Source organism: Trichoplusia ni, chromosome 1 (genome assembly GCF_003590095.1).
Source record: "Trichoplusia ni isolate ovarian cell line Hi5 chromosome 1, tn1, whole genome shotgun sequence".
Classification (NCBI taxonomy): Eukaryota; Metazoa; Arthropoda; class Insecta; order Lepidoptera; family Noctuidae; genus Trichoplusia; species Trichoplusia ni.
Genome location: NC_039478.1, coordinates 2,008,879 through 2,033,052, shown reverse-complemented (window position 1 = coordinate 2,033,052; position 24,174 = coordinate 2,008,879). Strand labels below are relative to the sequence as shown.

The 24,174-nt window shown below is 39.7% G+C and overlaps 2 protein-coding genes across 2 annotated transcripts; both read left to right on the top strand.

The window, feature by feature from the left end:
* Window positions 1–296: 296 nt before the first annotated feature.
* On the top strand, window positions 297–21,750 carry LOC113500133 (fibroin heavy chain-like). Its single transcript, XM_026880820.1, has 3 exons — window positions 297–562; window positions 15,194–17,897; window positions 20,161–21,750. The coding sequence occupies exons 1-3, from the start codon at window positions 532–534 to the stop codon at window positions 20,342–20,344; spliced, it is 2,919 nt and encodes a 972-aa protein (XP_026736621.1). The 5' UTR covers window positions 297–531; the 3' UTR covers window positions 20,345–21,750.
* Window positions 21,705–23,904, top strand: LOC113500124 (collagen alpha-1(I) chain-like). The gene is made up of 2 exons (XM_026880807.1): window positions 21,705–21,728; window positions 21,801–23,904. Exons 1-2 carry the CDS (start codon window positions 21,705–21,707, stop codon window positions 23,532–23,534), a joined length of 1,758 nt encoding a protein of 585 aa, XP_026736608.1. The 3' UTR covers window positions 23,535–23,904.
* Window positions 23,905–24,174: the final 270 nt, after the last annotated feature.

The window sequence follows — 24,174 nt, the reverse complement described above, 5'->3', positions numbered from 1 at the left end:
TGCTTTTCAATCTGTTACATTCAGATACGGAAAAAGTATCATACAACATACAAGTCAAAAAAGGAATGCAAAAAATAAATGCATACAACATGTGTAACAATGTTACGAGAAAGTGTAATAATAATTTATTTTATCGATTTAATAAATAAAATTATAAGGATCACATTAAACGAGACCACAAAACACGTAACAAACTTATTTATACTTAATAAAAGTCAAAAGCATCGTCTAGCGAGCACCATTGTATACGTATTGTGAGAATGACTCTTAATCGTAGTTCATCAAATATCCGCTAGTGGGCTCGAAGCAATACGTCGCAATTCCTGTATGAAATACAGGTAAATATAGGATAGGTCATCGAAACTGCACTTGCGCACTAGAATAAATCAATGTAGCTAAATAATGTGCATCTACAGAGCCCTGGACCAGTGACGACAGGGCGCCGCGCTGTGCGGATGCGTGTCAATTGTGCATGATTAGTGCCAGAGGAGATCATCAAATACTACAGCCAGTACCAGCTAACGACTCACGATGGATGAGCGCAAAGCTAAACGACGACCACGTAAGTGTTTCAAAGCATTTTTTTTAATATTTAAAACTGTTATTAATGAATGCGAACAAGGCTTGCGATTTAAATTAAAAAAATGTTAAAAGTATTGCGATTAGGCCCGAATATGTGTGTAGCAACGAAATTCTAGCCTTTGCTGTTTACCTTCGTTGATATACGCGAATGTTTTATGCAATATGCAAAAGTGATCAATAAATTATACACATAGCTATGTGACAACAACATTTACAACCGAAATCCTGCCACTGTACGTTTTAATAACGGCGATTTCCCTCCAGTAATGTTAAATTTAGTTTTTCCCACGTTTTTATAAACTCATTTCGTCTATATTTGTTTGTTTGTTTGTGTTTCGTTCCGGTTGGATTTTTGTAATTTAATTTTGAGGCATTTCCGATAAGCCAGCAGGCTTAAATTTTCCGATGACAATGCAATTGGCTACTTGACGGTTGTAACAATAAAATATGAAACATGTTTGATGTGGTAGCTTGGTGGACCCCAGACCTACGTTATTTAAAAAAGCGCCATTTTTCAATATTACCTTCAGGATATTATTAAAAATCAGTTTTAGATTGGTGGAACAGGTGGTTAATATAGCATTTGCCATTGCGATCTGTCTCCGTGCTTTATTATAACGTCTCGCTCAACAAGACGCCGATAGCGCAGCCAAAACGAGATAGCAAGATAACGCGAAACCGTTTACTCGCTTGCCAGTTGCTTACTTACACATACTTGTGTTTCGCTTGGCAAAACGAGATAGCAAGCTATGATGGCCGTAGCACGAAACAAAATTCTGATTTTGTAAATACAATCGATGAACTTTTAAATACGCCTTTAACATAATCATTTTCTAACAAAACGAAATTGAAAAATAAAATGTGTTAATTCATATTATAGACAGTCCTGGAAGGAAAGTCCTTTGATCGATTTAAACGCTTTCAACAACAATGCGCTACAAGATTATAAAATTTATTGAGTCCGTTTTTGCTGAATAAAATTATAACCTACGCGTTCAGTTTTCTGCCGTTTTTTTTTATAGCGTGTTATAATTTTAGCATTTAAAATAGTATGCTATAAAAATATATTCAATAGTCTTTAGCACGTTTATAGTTTTTAGCAGATTTGATCATCTCTAGGTGGCAACCCCTTGCCAGAAATCTTGAATGTTCATGAAATTATAATTAACTAGCGACCCGCCCCGGCTTCGCACGGGTGGACATTTATTTTTTAAGCTATCTGAAAACAATAAAAAGTCATAGATGTGCACCCCTCTCCCCTGCTGTTTCACCGTGCGAGTCGTGCGACACACTCGGCCGGCGGCCATCATTCATTTTAATGCCAATTACAATTTTATATTCGTAATATCTTTTGAATGGATTGTCCGATTGGAATAAAATAAAAAGTAATTTATAGGTATTGAAACAATCTTGCTCAATAAATAGTTTATTTGAATAAGTATTAGTATTTGACGATAATATGATTAATAAACATAGGCTATATTTATAATGGCTATTGCGATGGGTTTATACTATCGCGGACTTTTTTGTAGGCATTATTGAGTTCTACAACTTTTCTATAGAAATCAACCTTACATCTCTAACCATTTAGGCACCGTTGCGAGAATCGTTATCGTACGGCAGTTTTTTCGACGACTTACTCCATAATTTTCACTACCACGAAAAATCCTATCTATTTTCTGGGATAAAATATATATAGCCTATACAGATTCGGAAGAATCCCTCTAAGTAATAGTAAAAGAAATTTTTAAATCGATCAAGTTGTTTTTGAGCCTATTCAATACAAACATACAAACATACAAAGGTAATAATAGTATAGAGTATAGACTTACGTGATAGTTTAAAAGGTGACTGGTAGCAGGCTGAAATTTTCAGGGTAGCTTCACCCTGGCTTCAACCTGACTGGCTGGACCGATTTTGATGAAATTTTAATGGAGTTACTTCTTATTCTACATCGAGTTCTTATTTTTAGGATAGTTAAAACGTGGATATTTAGATTTTTTAAATCTATTAGTTATTATTTTATATTAACGTTGTGCATTTTTGATATTTTGGAATGGTTAGGGAATAATTTTGCACGAATTGTTTTAATTATCAGTATAAAAGTACTCCCATTTATGTGGTAGAATAGAATATTTATTTAATGCGCTATCGTACACGAACATGACAATTTATATTACATTAGCTGACCCAGCAAACGTTGTTTTGCTTAATAAATTATTTCTAGTTGTAAATAGTTAAAAAATAAAGAAAATATATTAAAGGTGAACAACCCTTATTACTTAGGGGTATGAAAAATAGATAGTAGCCGATTCCCAGACCTACTGAATACGCATATAAAGTTTTGTAAAAGTCGGTAAAGCAGTTTCGGCGGAGTACCTACGGTAATCAATATCGTGACATGGTAATTTTATATACTAGCTGTTACCCGCGGCTCCGTCCGCGTGGACTTCAGTCTACAGCATTCGGTGGTACCCGTTTCCATGGGAATGCCGAAATGAAATGTAGCCTTGACCCCCCATTACATCCCTTAAATTCAAACTACACAAAAACCCTTGTGAAAATATTTCATTACTTTTACGTAACAAAAAAAGTTTAATATAAATTTTGATCCACGATAAACCGTTTTTCCATTTAAAAAGTAGCGTTTGTACGTAATCAGACTATCTGTATAATTTCAATACAATCAGATCAGTAGTATTGGTGTGAAAGCGAGACAGACAGACAGACATACTTTCGCGTTTATAATATTAGTATGGATTGATGCACATTTTACCGGTATATGCGTAAGTCCATCAAATAACTCAATAAAACTTTCGCAATCAACCGCAGCACATAGTCCTCCCCAAAGTTGCGCCGACACCGCTTTCAATTTATAAAGAAAAATTACTAAAAGTCAGAAGAGCAAGAAGAAAAGTTTCTATCTATTTGTGATATCCATCCTTTGTGAGAAGAAAAAGTGCCTACTCCTTGTTAATCAATGAATATAACAGATATTATTTTTTCATGTTAATACTAACTTCAAGTGCTACAACAGTTATCAAAGCGACGGCACACTGCAACTACAAAAAGAGTTCATATATCTACACCAAATGAATTATTTAAGACAAAAAAAATACTAAATGACATTTGAACTATACTTTCGCGAAAAGATTTAACGATATTCTCCATAATAATAATTTTGCAGATGTGTTTTCGACTCAAAATCAATATTATTTTCTTATGTTTTGTTAGTCATATAAGGTTTCGATCGAGTCTATCGTAGCCCTGCACGAAATTATTAATATAGATTAGATTGAAATTAATTTATCTCTTTTTAACCGACTTCAAAAAAAGGAGGAGGTTCTCAATTCGACTGTATTTTTTTTTTTATGTTTGTTACCTCGTAACTTGCGATTGGGTGAACCGATTTTCATGATTCTTTTTTTATTTGAAAGCTTGTGCTTCCCGTGTGGTCCCATTATCACCATTTCAATATCTGATGATGGGATCTTGTAGAAATCGGGGGAACTCTTCAATAAATAACAGCAGATTAACCGCAATTACTGCTATAGCATATCTAAGCATTGTTTACGCCATCACACAACATATTATCACGCCTGGTCTCGCTACAAATTTTATAAAAACTATTTCGAACAAAAAAAATGTTCAAGGTCACTTACAAAGTTTTACAAAAAACGCAATACTGAAACTAAAATAAACATAATTAGATGTTTGTTGAGTTGATGAGATATTCGGTTATTCAAAATGGCCTCTATAATTAACATCACTCTCAAATGGTAACAGACTGGGTGCAGGCTTTCGAACAAATATCAGTGGGAATTCTGGGCAGTTTCACGGGGGCAAAGAACTTATTTGGGCAGCGCGTTTAGTAGGCCTACCCATACTAAAAATCACTAACTTTCCACTAAAAAGTGAAAAATAAAATTAATTTTGGAAAAAAATAAAAACCGACTTCAAGACTACACTAACAATATATACAATTGAACTAAAAAGTATAAAATAATATTTTAATTACAAGCCAAAGAACACTAAAGGAAAATCAACGAAATTATTGATACTTATGCATACTATTTACATTTTAAAATCAGTCATTTTTGGAGTCGGTGCCGGCCAAAACAAAAACAATATATTAATGACACTAAAAGAAATTACATAAATAATTGAAAAAACAACCGATAATTGAAAAGAAGACAATAAAATAATTTATCTATTAATAACACAAAAAAGAAACATAAACTAATACATACAAACATAAAACACAGCATTTGGCACCGATCTAACTGTCCGTTAGTTATTATTAATCCATTAGTAAATGACCAATTATGATTTAAAAACAGAGTATGGTGAAATTGGGTATAATAGAGATAGCATTTAGTGCGCGTAATGTCTGTTGTTCGTATGTTTCCAAAATCAATCAAGTCAAACAAATCAAGAATCAGTCTCTCCTTTCGATTTACAACTTTCGTCTGGCTATGGGTCGGAACTATTCAGTGTCAGGCCTAATGCGGAAACATCATCTATCTATTACCCAAGTATTATATATAAAAAACAGCTTTTAATCTATCACGCAAGTTAAATTGTAATTTCATGAACGTTAAAGGTGCCTGGCAGGGGTTGCCACCATTTTATTTACTTATATGTACACACAACATACAAGGAAGAAAACAAATATAAGAATGAAAGTACAATAGGTACAAAAGTACTGCTTATTTCTTAAGAAATTTCTGCCAGCAGACCTGCGACAGGAGATAAGAAAAAGGAAACATAGACTCGGGTGTAAACAAATATGGGACAATTAGAAGTGAAATCTATATAAAACTAGCTGACCCAGCGAACGTTGTTTAGCCGAATATTTTTTATTCTAGTTGTGTGTATTTTTAATGCCACAGTATAAAAAAAATAAAAACAAACAATTTCGTCCAAAAAATATAATATTTTTTTTAGTGCGAGCAACCCTTATCACTTAAGGGTATGAAAAATAGATGTGTGATAGTCGATTCTCAGACTTACTGAATACGCATATAAAATTTGGTAAAAATCGTTTAAGCCGTTTCGAAGGAGTACGGTAACTAACATCGTAACACGGGAATTTTATATATTAGAAGATAAAATGTATACGTATACTAGCTGACCCAGCAAACGTTGTTTTGCCGCATAAATTATGTCTAGTTGTACGTATTTTTAATGCCACATTATAAAAAATTTAAACAAAAAATTTCGTCCAAAAAATTATAAAATATGTTTCAGTGTAAGCAACCCTTATCTCTAGGGGTTTGAAAAATAGATGTTAGCCGATTCTCAGACCTACTGAATACGCATATAAAATTTGGTAAAAATTGACTAAGCCGTTTCGGAAGAGTACGGTAACTAACATCGTGACACGGGAATCTTATATATTAGAAGACTAGCTGACCCGGCAAACGTTGTATTGCCTCACAAATTATTTCTAGTTTCTAGATAAATTCTAGTGTTGACAAAAAGTAACTTACTTAATAATAGTTTGTAAGTATGTGGTATATGCGTGAAATAGGCATGGAGGGCTATGAACGATAAGGGAATATGAAAATAACAAACGCCAAACAGTATTATTTTTAAGATATTGTATTTTTTTTAATGACATAATCACATATTAATTATGACAGTAACACTAACAAACAATAATAATCTTTCAATGCTACAGCGTGAACAATATTTTTTGTTAACCCATCTTGAGCGAGCACAAACCATGCTACGTACAATTGCCCGTGTGAAAAACGTTGTGTCCTCAAATCTAAGCCACAAATAGACATTAAATGCAATATCCGTCTTGCCCCTTCCAGAATATGGAATATTAATATATTGGAGAGCATCTTATGAACGATGTGTATCAGCAATGAAGTGAAGATTATTATTTCTTCTACGTATCACAATTTCTCGAGTACCTGTACGATCGCCAACCATGATTCCAGCAACGTCTTTAACAACAGGTGCATCAATATGTCCTCCAGCTGGTGTTTTATCAGGATTAATGGCAATTATAATGGCGTGATTATTGCTTTGTAATTTGTGCATGTGTGATTTGAATATTTTAAACAATTCATTGTGCTCGATCAATAGAGCGTCCAAGTCCCTTACCATGCGAAAACGAATCAAGGTGATTAGATTATAGTCACAACGTGCCTTCACACGATTGGCAGTAGAAAAAAATGTAAAAAAATATGTGGTTCGTTTGTCATGGGTAGCAATGAGCCCATTTCATGATAAACTTGGCCTCTGATTTTGAATGCAGAATTATATTGTTGACCATTAGCATTAGTATTTCGAACTATTTCTGTGGCTACAAACGATGTCATTTCAAAGCATGAATTGAATGTTCGAATTGACTTCAGGAATTTACGTTACAATCTGGACCCGTGCCGATAAGTAAACCATTCAATGGTTCAGGTGGTGTTTCAATTTCTAGTAGCCGCACTTTTCCTGACGCGCGACACATCCCAGGTGGCGCATTTTTTAATTTCAGAGCATGACAATGTGGACATTCCTCATCCAAAGCACCAATTACCACTTTTGAATGAGCATAATATTCAATATCGGGCTCATACTGGAATGCTGGTCGCATGAACCGATGTGATTGTCGTTGTTCTAAACGTATAACTTCATTGGGCTCAGCTCGTGTATCTTCTGATTGTTCTTGACGCACTTGCGGCATGCTCACACGCTCTTCAGCATTTTGTTGCTGGACTTGTTCATTATTTAAAAAAAGTATACTTTCACACAAAAACTGTTGTTGACTTATGCAGTATTTTTATAATGATTTTTATGACCGTGATGATTTTTCATAAAATGAATAAAAAAGTACTTTTTAAGGTAATGTAAATCGCTTTTTTAACTAAATCGTGATCTGATGGATCGGAACTAATCGTGAAAAATACACAAATAATAGTGATGGCCGAAAACTGTGTTGGGAGTGAGAGGAGTCTTATTGTGTGAGTGAAACGGGAGACCGGCTTCAGTCTTTGGTATAGTGTGGCATTTAACTCATCAGCAAAGGCGTGGCAAATTTTAAGAATGTTAAGATTGGTAACACTAAGCAAATATCAGGAATAAACTTTAATAATGAAAATAAATGTTCATTTTCCTAAAAACAGATGGTTTTTAATCGAAGTACAGTTAAAAAGTTAAGTTGTTTTTGTTATGCATGTTATGTTTTAATTGCCTGAAATAAAGAATATTTAATTTAATTTAATTTTAATTTAATTTAAAAACACTGTAATTAATCAATTATCAATCGAGATGAAAAATGATTAAATTACTAAAATGGCTATAAAAATATAGGGGTTGGTTATAAAAAAGTCGTCGTTTAGAGCTGTATGTATTTTTAATGCCACATCATAAAAAAAAAACACAAACAATTTCGTCCGAAAAATAAAATATTTTTTTTAGTGTGAGCGACCCTTATCACTTAGGGGTATGAAAAACAGATGTTGTTCTATTCTCAGACCTACCCAATACGTATACAAAATTTCATAAAAATCGGTCGAACTGTTTCGGAGGAGTACGGTAACTAACATCGTGACACGGGAATTTTATATATTAGAAATATATATATATATTATATAAAGTTACAAGGACGAGGAAATTAGACTAGCGAGATAGTGTTCTTTGACACGACGTTTGAATAGGCCGACGGATTAGGCACGAATGTTAGGCGGTAGGGCATTCCACAGTCACGCTGCATGAACAGAGAAGGAGAAGGAATAGAAGTCGGTGGAGTGGGGATGAATGTGATCGGGGGGGGGGCGGATATAGGAAAAGCGGTCACGCAAATAGGAATGATATAGTGGGTTGTGAAGAACATCACTTAGTCTGGCCATAAATACTGTTAGGCAGTTGTCCCACCAACGACGAGAAAACGACTAACTATCGGCTATTTTCTCGCTTAAGAAACGTACAATAGATATACTTTCCGTGTGAACAAAAGAGATGCATATACAAACAGTTGATCGCTGACTGTTCACACTGCCGGCGAGCACTCGTTTCACTAGTTTGTCGCTGAGCGACAAGAGCTATGAAAGATAACACTCGCTTGGCGATACTCGTTAAGCGATTAGACTTGCGATTAGAACTCACGCCGAGAGAGCAACCAGTGGTCATTTCTCTACAGTGCGTATCTGAAAGTACACGTATTTTTAGTATTTTTTATTTAAAATGAATATTGAAAAATCATTTGAATTATCATTGTTATCTAGTTCAGACGACGCTTGCTTGACTGCCGCGAGCGAGTGATGCGAGTAATCGCCCGCCTCACTCGCACACTCGCTCATAGCCGAGCTACACAAATTTCGGAACTATGCAGTCGCTCCCCGCGTCTCACTAACTCGTTTCTAGTTCTAGCTCTACTCGTTACTCTTTAATCGTTGCCGGTGAGACAAGTGCCTTACACATAAAAATTAAAAAATATTACCTTTGAATTTCGAATGACATTTTTACACGGTTGTTCATTGTGTTTTCTCATTTTGGCGCCAAGACATTGTTCAATATTATGCGATATTAAAATGGCGTAGGCTGATAAAGAGAACCGAATCGCAGTGATTGCATTACACAAAGTAGGTATGGAGCCAAATGCAATTTTTAAAACTCCATACCCTTGGTATTAGTGAAATGTTTGTGTACCGCTATTAAGAGGTACAATGAGATTTCCTCTGTTTGTGACGGAAAAAGATCTGGCCGTTCAAGTAGTGTTCGTACGAAAAAGGTGGTCAAAGCAGTAAGGGAAAGAATTCGAAGAAATCCTGTCCGAAAGCAAAAGATTTTATCTCGTGAAATAAAGATAGTACCTAGTGGAACCTAGAACCATGTCGCGTATTTTAAAAGATGCCTCAGGACTTGCAGCCTATAAGAGACCCACTGGTCACTTCTTTACTGATAATTTGAAGAAGAATAGGGTGGTAAAATCGAAACAACTACTTAAGCGGTATGCAAAGGGAGTCAAAGAAAAAAATTGTTTACGGATGAGATTTTTTTTACAATAGAGCAACATATTTACATACAATATGACCGTATTTATGCTTAAAGCGACAGACTGCGTGTGTGATGGTTTGTGGGTTGTTAGCTATGAAGGAGTGACTGAGCCATATTTTTGTGAAAAAGGTATCAAAACATCGGCACAAGTATATCAAGATACCATTCCTGAGAAGGTAGTTAAGCCCCTTAACATCATCATGTTCAATAACCAAGTATGGTCCTTCCAGCAACAATCGGCGCCAGGTCATAAAGCTCTTTCCACGCAATCTTGGTTGGAAGCGAACGTTTTGGACATCATTAGAGCTGAAGACTGGCCGTTGTCTAGTCCCGATCTTAATCCGCTAGATTATGATTTATGGTCAATTTTAGAGACTACAGCTTGCTCTAAACGCCATGATAATTTAGAGTCACTAAAACAATCTATACGATTGGCAGTGAAGAATTTTCCCATGGAAAGAGTGCGTTCTTCTATTGATAACTGGCCTCAACGTTTAAAGGACTGTAGACAATGGAAACCATTTCGAATAAGCTCTGTATATTTTTAATCTTTTTATATTTATGTACTAAACTAACATACTGCAAAAGTAGTGAATGTTATTTGAGTAAAAGTTTTTTAGATATAACAATATTTATAGCAAGACTACAAGGTATATACATAGGAGACATAGGATATGAGTGCTCCTGCGAAGGCAAATCGGGAGCCACTTGAGTTCGTTGCGAAACTAAGAGATGTAATCTGGGGGCACGGCCGTGCCCCCACCAAGTCGAGCAAAAAAGCGTCACGGCCGTACCATCCTTTTCTCGAAGCAATTCAGACTATTTTCGACCCCCTGTAACTTCGTTGTGGATAAAACGAGAAGACTGAAACGAATAACGAATATATTTCAAATTTGATTCAATTTGAACCAGTATTTTAAGAATTATAACGGGTCGAATTTCTTAATTTTGTCACTCACTGACTGACTCTCCGATCATCAAAAGTCTAAAGCACTTCTAGCAGACCTAGAAGCTTCAAATTTGGAATATAAGTAGTGTTTGGTGTATGAATCAAGGAAAAACTAAAAAATCTAGAAAAGACCGCAAAGATTTCTTTTTTGACAACCTACACACGGTTATCTGATCCCAAACTAAGCAGAGCTTGTGTTATGGTAACCAGGCAACTGATAAACTTACTTGTGTGTTTCTAAATACATACATTTTATAGATAAATTACACCCAGACACCAAAACAAATGATCATGCTAATCACACAACATTTGTCCTGGGCGGGAATCGAACTCACGACCTCCGGTACAGCAGGGGCACTAACCGCCAGACCAACAGGCCCGATTAGGCCCATACAGCCAATATTGGCTTTATTCGTAACGATGTTTTATTTACGGTAGTTATTATTATTATCCCCTTTATTCCATTTAAATACATATAAATTACATTTTTAAATATACTTATAAAAAACAACATATATTTAAAAATATAAAAAATAGTGTCCAGATTATTATTATTATTATTGCGTGCAAAGCCGCGGGTTTAAGCTAGTCCCATATAAATATAGGCGAGTAAGTATAGGTACCGAAAAGGATAAAAGTAAAACTGTCTACAAAATACTAAAAGAAATGAGATCCCATCAAAAACAATACTTGTCAAAAAAACTAAGTCTCGCAACTCAGTTGTTCTGCGGTAAAAAGTTTTGAGAGCCATGTAATACCAAGTCGGTTATTGATTTATTCAGTCTCTACTTAAGTGACTTTCTGTCTTAATACGTTCAGTCTCTAAGACCACGATCGTGGTCCAACAATTGAAAATCAATTTTATTGTGTCTGGAATCTCCGTACTCGAAGCATTAAGTTGTTACGTAATAATTAACAGCATCTTATAGTGATGTATATCAATATTAAAATTCTTGAATGTTTTATACAATAAATATATCGAGACTTGGCCATCTCATCAAGGCGGACCCGCTGATAACGACCCCGGAGGTATGAATCAAACCAGGTCTTGACCTGGTTGAAGAGAACATGAGCCTGCAGAACATCTGAGAGAATATCAAAATTCACAGAATTAAAAGCAGAGCTGAAGTCGAGAAGTACAAGGATAGAAAGAGATTAATTTTCCATAGCCCAGCGGATATCATCAGTGACATTGAGGAGAGCTGTGACGGTACTGTGGCCAGAACGGAAACCGGTCAAACAAACCTAGTAGGGCAGATGTGAATCGGTTTACTTTGTCGTCAATGTCGCAGATATCTACCACAGGGCTACATTTGAGATTGGCATCGTGGCGCAATGCCTCCAAAATCATACTCTTAAAGCTACGCAACTTAAAGAGTTGAGTTTTGAGTTTAGGGGTAGGAATGCGATATGAAAGAAAGAAAAGGTTGTGGTAGGAAAAACATGCAGATTCAGAGATGAGAAGGAGGATGCCAGATGATCGGAGTAGTGAGCCGGAACAATCTGAGCGTTAATGTGGGCGATATGGAATTTTTTGGGGAAATTAGAAAAAAGATTAAAGAGGTTTTCACGCAGCTAGCGAGGGATTGATGCATCGTGACTGACTGCGCTAGCGATAGCGAAACTATCAGATGTGGAACATGAGAAGAATCTATCTTTTTTTTTTAAATGATCCTCACGAGTTGGTCATATTGGAAGAGGGATTCCAACTCTTCCAGGTTTAGCATGCATAGTGATGAAGTGTCGGATCAAGGGTAAAAGTTAAAGAGTAGCGTAAATGAGTGGAAAACGATTATTAGTGAGTAAAGTAAACGTAAAGTGACTGGGTCGGTCAAAACATTTAAATATTGTAGAATAAGATTTATAAAGAATAATAAATGAAAAGAAAAAAAGGATGTATGTGTGTCTCACTGTATCTACCCACAAAAAAGACAAAAAAAAAACATGCTAAGTGTTTGGCAATCAATAACGTGATTTTTTATAATATCCTGAAAGTAATAACGGAAAATAGCGCTTTATAATATTTGTCGTAGGTAGATCGATATTTTTGGCACCTTTAGCACCATCAAAATCAAAATCAAAAAGTTTTTATTTCAAATAGGCCGTATCTCAGGCACTTTTAAAACGTTATATTACTGAATCTAGTTCCACGGTTCCAAAGTGTCATTCTTATGGAGAAGAACCGGCAAGAAACTCCATAAGTTACTCTTTTCAAAATAAAATTTTACAGTAGCATTTTACATTAAAATGAATGTCTGCAAAAACAGCGTAAATTAGCAAAACAAGTATCAAATAGCAAAATGTTAATGATTTTCTATAAAAACTGACCTCCAGAGAAGAAAAATAAAATAACGTTACAATGAAGTAAGTTTTGCTGAGGTTTACACTGTTGATAAATATACAAAGCATATTTCACAAAAAAAAAAAAAGGAAAACAATAATAATTTAATGATAATTTTACATAATCTAAATATGTAGTCCTAATCAAATCCCTAACAGGAATGTCAAGGCATGTCATAGCTTCTATGAATAGAGCTGTGGCTAAACTAATAGTAGATAACAAGGAAAATAAGATAATGATCTAGTAGACCGCCAGGGAGACCACATGTACAGAGATAATACTAAGTCCACGCGCGTTTATCATTTATATAATCACTAATTTTATAGTACGCTTTCTTTACCAGCATAGATTTAACGGTATTTTTAAACTTGTTTAATGGTAAAGTGGTTATAGTATCTGGCAATTTATTATAAAATCGAATAGAATTCCCTAGGAAAGATTTGGCGTTTGTTTTGGATAACCTAAATCTTGGAACTACTAGTTTATTTTTATTTCTCGTATTTATGTTATGGAAATCACTATTTACACTAAAAGTATGCAAGTTTTTCCGAACGAACATGAGATTCTCCATAATATAAACAGACGGCAGCGTTAAGATATTAATTTCTTTAAAAGTTTCTCTTAATGACTCGCGCGGACCCATGCAGTAGACTGCTCTAATCGCACGTTTCTGTAATATGAAAACGGATTCAACATCGGCAGCTGCTCCCCACAGTAAAATTCCGTATGACATAATACTGTGGAAATAGGCGTGATAAACTAACTTAGCAGTGGGAACATCAGTAAGCTGTCTTATTCTTCGGACCGCAAAAGCAGCCGAACTTAGTCTACGAGACAGTGCTGAGATGTGAGCACCCCACTGTAACTTATCGTCCAATGTTATTCCAAGAAAGACCGTTTCTTTAATAAAATCGAGTTTGTTGCCATCTAGCATTACATTTAAATCCGACTGAGACCGAGCCTTTTGGAGTGTGAATTTTAGGCATTTTGTTTTTGCCGCGTTCAGAAGTAGGTTATTCGTTGCAAACCAATACGTTAAGGCTATTATTCAAATTACTAACGTTTAGAGATTTTCTGTCAGTTTTAAAAATGAGAGAGGTATCATCCGCGAACAGAATCATGTCAGTCGAGTTGGCTATCATGAAAGGGAGGTCATTTATGTACGCTAAAAAAAGAAATGGGCCTAAGATCGAACCTTGGGGCACGCCCACTCTAACTAAGGACCCGGAAGATGTTGCGCCGTTTACGCCTACTTTTTGTTGCCTAGATGATAAATATGACAATACCAGTTGTAAGGATTGTCCTCGTAATCCATAGTACTTTAATTTAAGGATTAGAGTATTATGATCAACGCAGTCAAAAGCCTTGGAGAGGTCACAGAAAATTCCTATGGCGTCCTGTGACCCCTCCCAAGCTCCTAAAATATTAGACACTAACTTGGCCCCGGCGTCGGTCGTCGACTTTCCCTTGGTGAAACCAAATTGACGCTCATGGAAGATTCTATGCCTATCAAAATGTGACATCATTTGGTCGAGAACCATTCTCTCAAATATTTTACTAACAGCTGGAAGCACCGAAACTGGTCTATAATTAGATGGGTCATTCTTGCAACCAGATTTAAAAATAGGAATAACTTTACTGTGTACCGTTTATCTACCAAAGCCACCATGACCCAAAATCCATAATCGACCATTGTTCTTACCTATGTTGGGAGCATCCGCTGACAAACTTTCAGCTTTTATAAAATAACGTAGGTCTGGGGTACACGGGCTCTTAGACCATTATAGGTAGGTACACATTTTTTTTTCGTATTAATATTAATTAAAATTAGTGAAATTTAATCTCTGGTTTACGAAAACCGAAACGCAGCGTCAATGATTGGACGCCATGTGACGTCATATTTTACGCGAATTTCTTCGTGTTTTAGTCACGTGTATAATTAATAATTTGTCAGGATATTCTATTGACGTTCTTATACTTATTGGCACTGCAAACGTTCTATAAGTTGTCTTTTTGACGGGCCTGGTCTGGCCTCCTCACTGAGCCTGTTGTTTTCGCGCGATAATTCGACTTAATGAAGAAGATAATAATCTGCGTTTCTTCTATTTACATAATACCTTTTTGAGGAAATAAATTATTGAGTAACGTATAAAATAAAAATCTAAATATATTATAATGCTTTTTCAAAAACTGTCAAGTATCCAAATTACAACTATAGAAACGGCTGGACCGATTTTGATAAAATTTTAATGGAGTGACTTTTAAAAACGTGGGTATTTAGATTTTTTAAATCTATTAATTACTTTCTTTTTTTACAGGTGTTAAGTATACCGCAAGGGCGGACAGGAGTAGGTATACTGATCAAGCCATGGGACAAGCTCCCGTTGTCCACCCGGGGCTCAACATCGGACCCGGCAGTGTCCGCGGCCCGGGCGGCATCCGCGGCCATAGCTTGGATGCCTTAAGTAGTCGTCGACGTCAACGCGAGATCGCGGGTTCCAGCAGTATTGAGAACCAGCCTCATGGGATTCATAATGTAGAGATCTGCGAGGTCGCTGATGTACAACCAGCTGGCGGTGCGGAGGAGGGTACACCCCATTTGAAAATGGAAAAACCCAGCGGAAGCAACGCGAAAACTTCTTACGATATTATAGAACCACTCGAAAATAATTGTAATAAACCCAGTCGTCCCAAGGGTAAAGACGCCTTTTCTGTAGGCGCTACTGGCTCTATTAGCGTTGATACCGTAAACGGCCCCGTTAATTGCGCTGGCGGGTCTGATGGTTTTAGCAGCTCATCTAGTGCCGTTGGCCCAACCAGCGTCGAAGCCGCCAGGCCCCCGCGTCTTGCTGGCCCCACCGGTGTAGCTTTGGCTTCCAGTGGCGCCGGAACTTCTCGTCAACCTGGCTCTTCTCAAATTAGCGGCATTTCTGGATCCCGTGGCGCTGGGCTAAAACGCCAGCCTTTGGGCCTTAGCACCAAGCCCACTCGAAAACGTTTCAAAGGTGCGGGCCCCTCCCACTTTGTTGGCCCAACTAAAGGCAGTGGCACCGGACATTCAGTTCAGTCTACTCCCAATACTCAAGATGCACTCGCTAATCAAGCTGCATTCTCGAATAAAGCCGCCAGGCCCCCGCGTCTTGCTGGCCCCACCGGTGTAGCTATGGCTTCCAGTGGCGCCGGAACTTCTCGTCAACCTGGCTCTTCAGAAATTAGCGGCATTTCTGGATCCCGTGGCGCCGGGCTAAAACGCCAGCCTTTGGGCCTTAGCACCAAGCCCACTCGAAAACGTATCAAAGGTGCGGGCCCCTCCCACTTTGTTGGCGCAACTAAAGGCAGTGGCACCGGACATTCAGTTCAGTCTACTCCCAATACTCAAGATGCACTCGCTAATCAAGCTGCATTCTCGAATAAAGCCGCCAGGCCCCCGCGTCTTGCTGGCCCCACCGGTGTAGCTATGGCTTCCAGTGGCGCCGGAACTTCTCGACAACCTGGCTCTTCTCAAATTAGCGGCATTTCTGGATCCCGTGGCGCTGGGCTAAAACACCAGCCTTTGGGCCTTAGCACCAAGCCCACTCGAAAACGTTTCAAAGGTGCAGGCCCCTCCCACTTTGTTGGCCCAACTAAAGGCAGTGGCACCGGACATTCAGTTCAGCCTACTCCCAATACTCAAGATGCACTCGCTAATCAAGCTGCATTCTCGAATAAAGCCGCCAGGCCCCCGCGTCTTGCTGGCCCCACCGGTGTAGCTATGGCTTCCAGTGGCGCCGTAACTTCTCGTCAACCTGGCTCTTCAGAAATTAGCGGCATTTCTGGATCCCGTGGCGCCGGGCTAAAACGCCAGCCTTTGGGCCTTAGCACCAAGCCCACTCGAAAACGTATCAAAGGTGCGGGCCCCTCCCACTTTGTTGGCGCAACTAAAGGCAGTGGCACCGGACATTCAGTTCAGTCTACTCCCAATACTCAAGATGCACTCGCTAATCAAGCTGCATTCTCGAATAAAGCCGCCAGGCCCCCGCGTCTTGCTGGCCCCACCGGTGTAGCTATGGCTTCCAGTGGCGCCGGAACTTCTCGTCAACCTGGCTCTTCTCAAATTAGCGGCATTTCTGGATCCCGTGGCGCCGGGCTAAAACGCCAGCCTTTGGGCCTTAGCACCAAGCCCACTCGAAAACGTATCAAAGGTGCGGGCCCCTCCCACTTTGTTGGCCCAACTAAAGGCAGTGGCACCGGACATTCAGTTCAGTCTACTCCCAATACTCAAGATGCACTCGCTAATCAAGCTGCATTCTCGAATAAAGCCGCCAGGCCCCCGCGTCTTGCTAGCCCCACCGGTGTAGCTATGGCTTCCAGTGGCGCCGGAACTTCTCGTCAACCTGGCTCTTCTCAAATTAGCGGCATTTCTGGATCCCGTGGCGCCGGGCTAAAACGCCAGCCTTTGGGCCTTAGCACCAAGCCCACTCGAAAACGTATCAAAGGTGCGGGCCCCTCCCACTTTGTTGGCCCAACTAAAGGCAGTGGCACCGGACATTCAGTTCAGTCTACTCCCAATACTCAAGATGCACTCGCTAATCAAGCTGCATTCTCGAATAAAGCCGCCAGGCCCCCGCGTCTTGCTAGCCCCACCGGTGTAGCTATGGCTTCCAGTGGCGCCGGAACTTCTCGTCAACCTGGCTCTTCAGAAATTAGCGGCATTTCTGGACCTTCCATTCAAGCTGGCTCTTCCATTGAAGCTGGGCCTTTCACTCAAGCTGGAACTTCCACTCCAGCTGGCCAATCTCGTTCTACCGGCCATGATCCTGCCGCAGGTCCATCACATTCCAGCGACCCCACTCCTGCCGCCCGCTCCGCTCCAGCCGCCGGCCCCGCTCCTACTGCCGGCTCCGCTCCTGCCGCCGGCTCCGATTCTGCCGCCGGCTCCGATTCTGCCGGCTTGGCTCCTGCCACCGGCTTCGATTCTGCCGCCGACTCCACTCCTGCCGCCGGCTCCGATCCTGCCGCCGCACAGTGGAACGAAACGGGCCGGTAATGTATTTAGCATGGAAAAAAAATAATATTTTTGAATATTGGGTTGCATTGATCTGTTGATTATAAAAAAAAAACTATTTATATGACGGTTTTTCAGATAACTTGGTATTTTCGGAGTTATTAACACTCAAACTTATTTTTGTATGGAACAAAACAGAAAACAATCAAAATCTCGGAATTCTCAAACTTTCTCAAAGAATTGACTTTACCTATGCATAAAACGTATTTTTGACCTATTTTAACGCCTATGCTCGGGTCACGAATTTTCCCGATTTGGCCACAATTTTAACTTTTGTTCTTAATTCCACACCACCCTAGAAGTTAGGAACTAGGCGCGTTTCTTTTTGTAGTAGTGTCCCCTTTAGGCCTAATCCACTTGAGCCATTCGTATCCAGATGTTCAATGATGATAATCCGTATTTAAAGAGATCAGGATCAGCTTGTTTTGACGTAATTAAGGGTAAATTATTCATTTCAGTTGGAGTGGCTTTGCAAATATCGCATCTCTGACATGAAGTGTCACATAAAATTGATGTTGCTTTTCCGTCTATCATTGTCATTAATAAAGAGTGTGAAATCTTTATTTCTCCAACTTCTGTTTCCTTTAAATAAGGAATCTCTTCGTCAATAGCACTTTTTTCCCGCAATATCGTTATTTTGTTTTCTTTCATAAATTCGAAGAACATTGGACGACACCAGTATGATGAATTTGGTGAATCATTTTGCCAAATAACTTGTTCGCCGCAAATGAATTTGATTGCTGCTAAACTTCCCATGAATATACTTGTATCGTCAAATTGGTTATCCAAAGTTCCGTCATCTGTTGAGATCTTTTGCTTGTAATTGGCTTGATAAGAAGCGCCGTCGAATCCCCACTTACTAATGAGTGTTCATTTTTTATTATCATCGTCTATGGTGAGTAGCGTCATTATTTTTTTTGTCGTTATATCCAGTAAAGCTTGTAACTTTATTTTGGCGGAAGTTTCTCTACTGCATTCCTGTTTCGCGTGTTGCACTTGATAATAGGATGGAAAAATATTCCTTTCTTTTTCGTTAACGCCTTTCTTAAAGTACTGTATTGCCACTTGGTCAGCTTAAGCGATAAAAATAACCCCAAAGCTTCATCCGGGGAAAACGCCGCAGGTTTAGCTTTTACAGATATTATTATGTACTCCTTAACTTTTTTCACGTCTTGTGGATTCTTAAGTAAATGTTCTAGTATGTCTGCTAAGTGCAATCTCTTTACTTTCGTTTGCTTTTAACTGCTCAAAATATGCATATTTTATTTCGTCCGAAGACAAATGAAAGTTTTCTACTCGTCTTTTTTTCTGCTTAGGAGCTAATTTACAAAAAGGTTTTCTAGGGCTTTGGTGACACGTACTGGGTAATGGGTGATCTTCATTACTGCTCACTAAACTCTAAATAAAGTTTGGCCAAATGATGTTTGCTTGTAGTCATTCGCCATTTTTAGTTTTGAAAACATCTTCTCTACCGTGAGCGTTTTGCCATTTTCTATTTAAATTATAACAATACTTTGCGCAAAACTATTTTAAAGTATTTTATGTTCATCACTAATTTCGACTAGAAGTTTGGACCTTATCTCATTGTACAAGCCATCATTATTTTTAATACTACCACTGTCAATGTTTTTAAGAATAACGAAGACATCAAGGTTTGTCACAAAATTTTGAAACATCTCTACAGACGTCAAATATTTGAATATGTAAATATTCAAATATTCCCAAATCACAAATGATCATAGATTATCACATATAATGAATAGTGTGTAGGGGTAGGGCGTCTGTTACGGTGGATAATAGAACACTAAAGTGGGTTTGAATGCAACTGAATATCTTGTGCAAAGTTGATGCACCAATCACATTATGCCACGTCATAAGATGTTGTGGTGCTTGCGCATTCTTATCACTTAGTTCCCGGGAATATTTGTCAAACCAAATGACGTCATAGGGTGATGTGGAAAAAGTCGAACATTCATTTCAAATTTTCAAAAGACTTTTATGGGTAACAAAATGCATATAAGTTAGTTTAGTATAAATTATTGACAATTTTATTTCATTAGGTACACTCTGTAAACCATCTTTGCGAATTAGGAAAAAAAAATCTATTGAAATTGAAATGGCTATATCTCCGAAAGTACTGGTTAAATTAAAAAAAAGTTACAGATTAAAAAAGTTTATAAATAATGCCTAGATACCAAAAATATACATTTAGTCTCTTAAGTCCAAACCTTGTTATCTCAGCCCACCGTGCGCCGGCCCCGCTCCTGCCATCGGCTCCGATTCTGCAGCCGGTTCCGCCCCTGCCGCCGGCTCCGATTCTACCGCCGGCTCGGCTCCTGCCACCGGCTCCGATTCTGCCGCGGGCCCCGATTCTGCCACCGGCTCCGATCCTGCCGCCGCACAGTGGAACGAAACGGGCCGGTAATGGATTTAGCATGGAAAAAAAAATATATTTTTGAATATTGGGTTGCATTGATCCGTTGATTATAAAAAAAAACTATTTATATGACGGTTTTTCAGATAACTTGGTATTTTCGGAGTTATTAACACTCAAACTTATTTTTGTATGGAACAAAACAGAAAACAATCAAAATCTCGGAATTCTCAAACTTTCTCAAAGAATTGACTTTACCTATGCATAAAACGTATTTTTGACCTATTTTAACGCCTATGCTCGGGTCACGAATTTTCCCGATTTGGCCGCAATTTTAACTTTTGTTCTTAATTCCACACCACCCTAGAAGTTAGAAACTAGGCGCGTTTCTTTTTGTAGTGGTGTCCCCTTTAGGCCTAATCCACTTGAGCCATTCGTATCCAGATGTTCAATGATGATAATCCGTATTTAAAGAGATCAGGATCAGCTTGTTTTGACGTAATTAAGGGTAAATTATTCATTTCAGTTGGAGTGGCTTTGCAAATATCGCATCTCTGACATGAAGTGTCACATAAAATTGATGTTGCTTTTCCGTCTATCATTGTCATTAATAAAGAGTGTGAAATCTTTATTTCTCCAACTTCTGTTTCCTTTAAATAAGGAATCTCTTCGTCAATAGCACTTTTTTCCCGCAATATCGTTATTTTGTTTTCTTTCATAAATTCGAAGAACATTGGACGACACCAGTATGATGAATTTGGTGAATCATTTTGCCAAATAACTTGTTCGCCGCAAATGAATTTGATTGCTGCTAAACTTCCCATGAATATACTTGTATCGTCAAATTGGTTATCCAAAGTTCCGTCATCTGTTGAGATCTTTTGCTTGTAATTGTATTTTTAATACTACCACTGTCAATGTTTTTAAGAATAACGAAGAGATCAAGGTTTGTCACAAAATTTTGAAACATCTCTACAGACGTCAAATATTTGAATATGTAAATATTCAAATATTCCCAAATCACAAATGATCATAGATTATCACATATAATGAATAGTGTGTAGGGGTAGGGCGTCTGTTACGGTGGATAATAGAACACTAAAGTGGGTTTGAATGCAACTGAATATCTTGTGCAAAGTTGATGCACCAATCACATTATGCCACGTCATAAGATGTTGTGGTGCTTGCGCATTCTTATCACTTAATTCCCGGGAATATTTGTCAAAACAAATGACGTCATAGGGTGATGTGGAAAAAGTCGAACATTCATTTCAAATTTTCAAAAGACTTTTATGGGTAACAAAATGCATATAAGTTAGTTTAGTATAAATTATTGACAATTTTATTTCATTAGGTTCACTCTGTAAACCATCTTTGCGAATTAGGAAAAAAAAAATCTATTGAAATTGAAATGGCTATATCTCCGAAACCACTGGTTAAATTAAAAAAAAGTTACAGATTAAAAAAGTTTATAAATAATGCCTAGATAGCAAGAATATACATTTAGTCTCTTAAGTCCAAACCTTGTCATCCCAGCCCACCGTGCGCCGGCCCCGCTCCTGCCATCGGCTCCGATTCTGCAGCCGGCTCCGCCCCTGCCGCCGGCTCCGATTCTACCGCCGGCTCGGCTCCTGCCACCGGTTCCGATTCTGCCGCCGGCTCCGATTCTACCGCCGGCTCCGCTCCTGCCACCGGCTCCGATTCTGCCGCCGGCTCCGCTCCTGCCGCCGGCTCTGATTCTGCCGCCGGCTCTGATTCTGCCGCCGGCACCGATTCTGCCGCCAGCTCCGCTCATGCAACCGGCTCCGATTCCGCCGCCAGCTCCGCTCCTGCCGCCGGCTCTAATTCTGCCGCCGGCTCCGATTCTGCCGCTGGCCCCGTTCCTGCCATCGGCTCCGATTCTGCCGTCGGCTCCGCTCCTGCCGCCGGCTCCGATTCTACCGCCGGCTCGGCTCCTGCCACCGGCTCTGATTCTGCCGCCGGCTCCGATTCTACCGCCGGCTCCGCTCCTGCCACCGGCTCCAATTCTACCGCCGGCCCATCTGGTTCTAGAGGTCCCGCTCCTGCCACCGGCCCCACTCCTGCCGCCGGCCCCGATCCTCCCGCAGGCCCATCTGGTTCCACCGGCTCCGCTCCAGCCGCCGGCCCATCTGGTTCTACCGCCCCCGCTCCTGCCGCCAGCCTCGATCCTCCCGCAGGCCCATCTGGTTCCACCGGCTCCGCCCCAACCGCAGGCCCATCTGGTTCCACCGGCTCCACCCCAGCCGCGGGAACATCTGGTTCCACCCGTCCCGCTCCTCAAGCCGGTCCCTCTCGACCTACCGGCCGAAACCCCTTTCGTCGCGGCGTTCACACCGGTCCGGCAGGAAACCCAGGGCCATCCCAAAGTGTCGGCAACAACAGGCCTGCAATCCATGAGGACGGATTCGTCGCTGACGGATTCTTCTACCCATTCCCTCTTGGAAGACCGCTCGACAGCCCTTTTGGAGTCGCGTTTGGAAACGTGGGCCCCAATGGAGAGGTCGGCGACGAAGGGCAGGCTGAACGCAACCCGCAAGCGGAACGCAACCCCGAAGCGGAACGCAACCCCGAAGCGGAACGCAACCCCGAAGCGGAACGCAACCCCGAAGAGGACCGCAGTGGGGAGGTCGACCCCAATGGAGAGGCAGGTCGGGTTGCAGAGGTTGGCCCTAATGGAGAGGCAGGCCGGGTTGCAGAGGTTGGCCCTAATGGAGAGGCAGGCCGGGATGCAGAGGTTGGCCCTAATGGAGAGGCAGGCCGGGTTGCAGAGGTTGGCCCTAATGGAGAGGCAGGCCGGGTTGCAGAGGTTGGCCCTAATGGAGAGGCAGGCCGGGATGCAGAGGTTGGCCCTAATGGAGAGGCAGGCCGGGTTGCAGAGGTTGGCCCTAATGGAGAGGCAGGCCGGGTTGCAGAGGTTGGCCCTAATGGAGAGGCAGGCCGGGATGCAGAGGTTGGCCCTAATGGAGAGGCAGGCCGGGTTGCAGAGGTTGGCCCTAATGAAGAGGCAGGTCGAGTTGCAGAGGTTTGCCCTCATGCAGAGGCAGGCCGAGTTGCAGATGTTGGCCCTAATGGGGAACCTAGAAACAGGATACCCGGACCCCCAATCTGTGTATGCGAGTTCTGCGGGTTTTCTATACGCAATATGCCGTTCTACCAACGAAATCCTTTTGCTTTCAATATAACGACTATGATGAGGGAGCGGCTGAATAGAGACCTCTGAATCATTCCACAATTCTTTTCTCTATGATCTAAATATAAATACATATTACATAAATGAAACAAAATTAAATGACTCTCAATATGTTATTTTCGACTTGGTGTTTGTATTTGGATGGTATCTAATAAACTATACTTATATTTCCGAATTGGTATATTTTAATCATAGTAAACCCCAAATCCGAATTATGACATTCACAGAATAAATGTAACACACATGCAGAATTTATTTAAAATCTAGACAGATCTAGCAGCTCAGAATTATGAAAACCCAACACACACGCTTTGTTATCCAGCATAAACCCTAAACTGATGCCCAATACGGTAAGGGTCTGGGCTCAACGCTATCTGCAGTCTAATAGAAATTTTCTAATGCTTATTTTATCAAATCCAATGTTCGATTCACTTGATCAAACCATTTCGAAATGTAAGGGAATAAAGCCTGTTTTTCTACTGTCTAAGAATGTAATTATGTCGTTTGTACCTAGTTTTGCCATAAATATTGCAATAGCTAAAAAAACTTTTACTCAAATAACCTTCATTACTTTTACAGTGTGTTAGTTTAGTACATACATATTAAAAATATATAAAGCTTATTCTGGGAAATGAAATGGTTTCCATTGTCTGCAATACAGTCCTTTAAA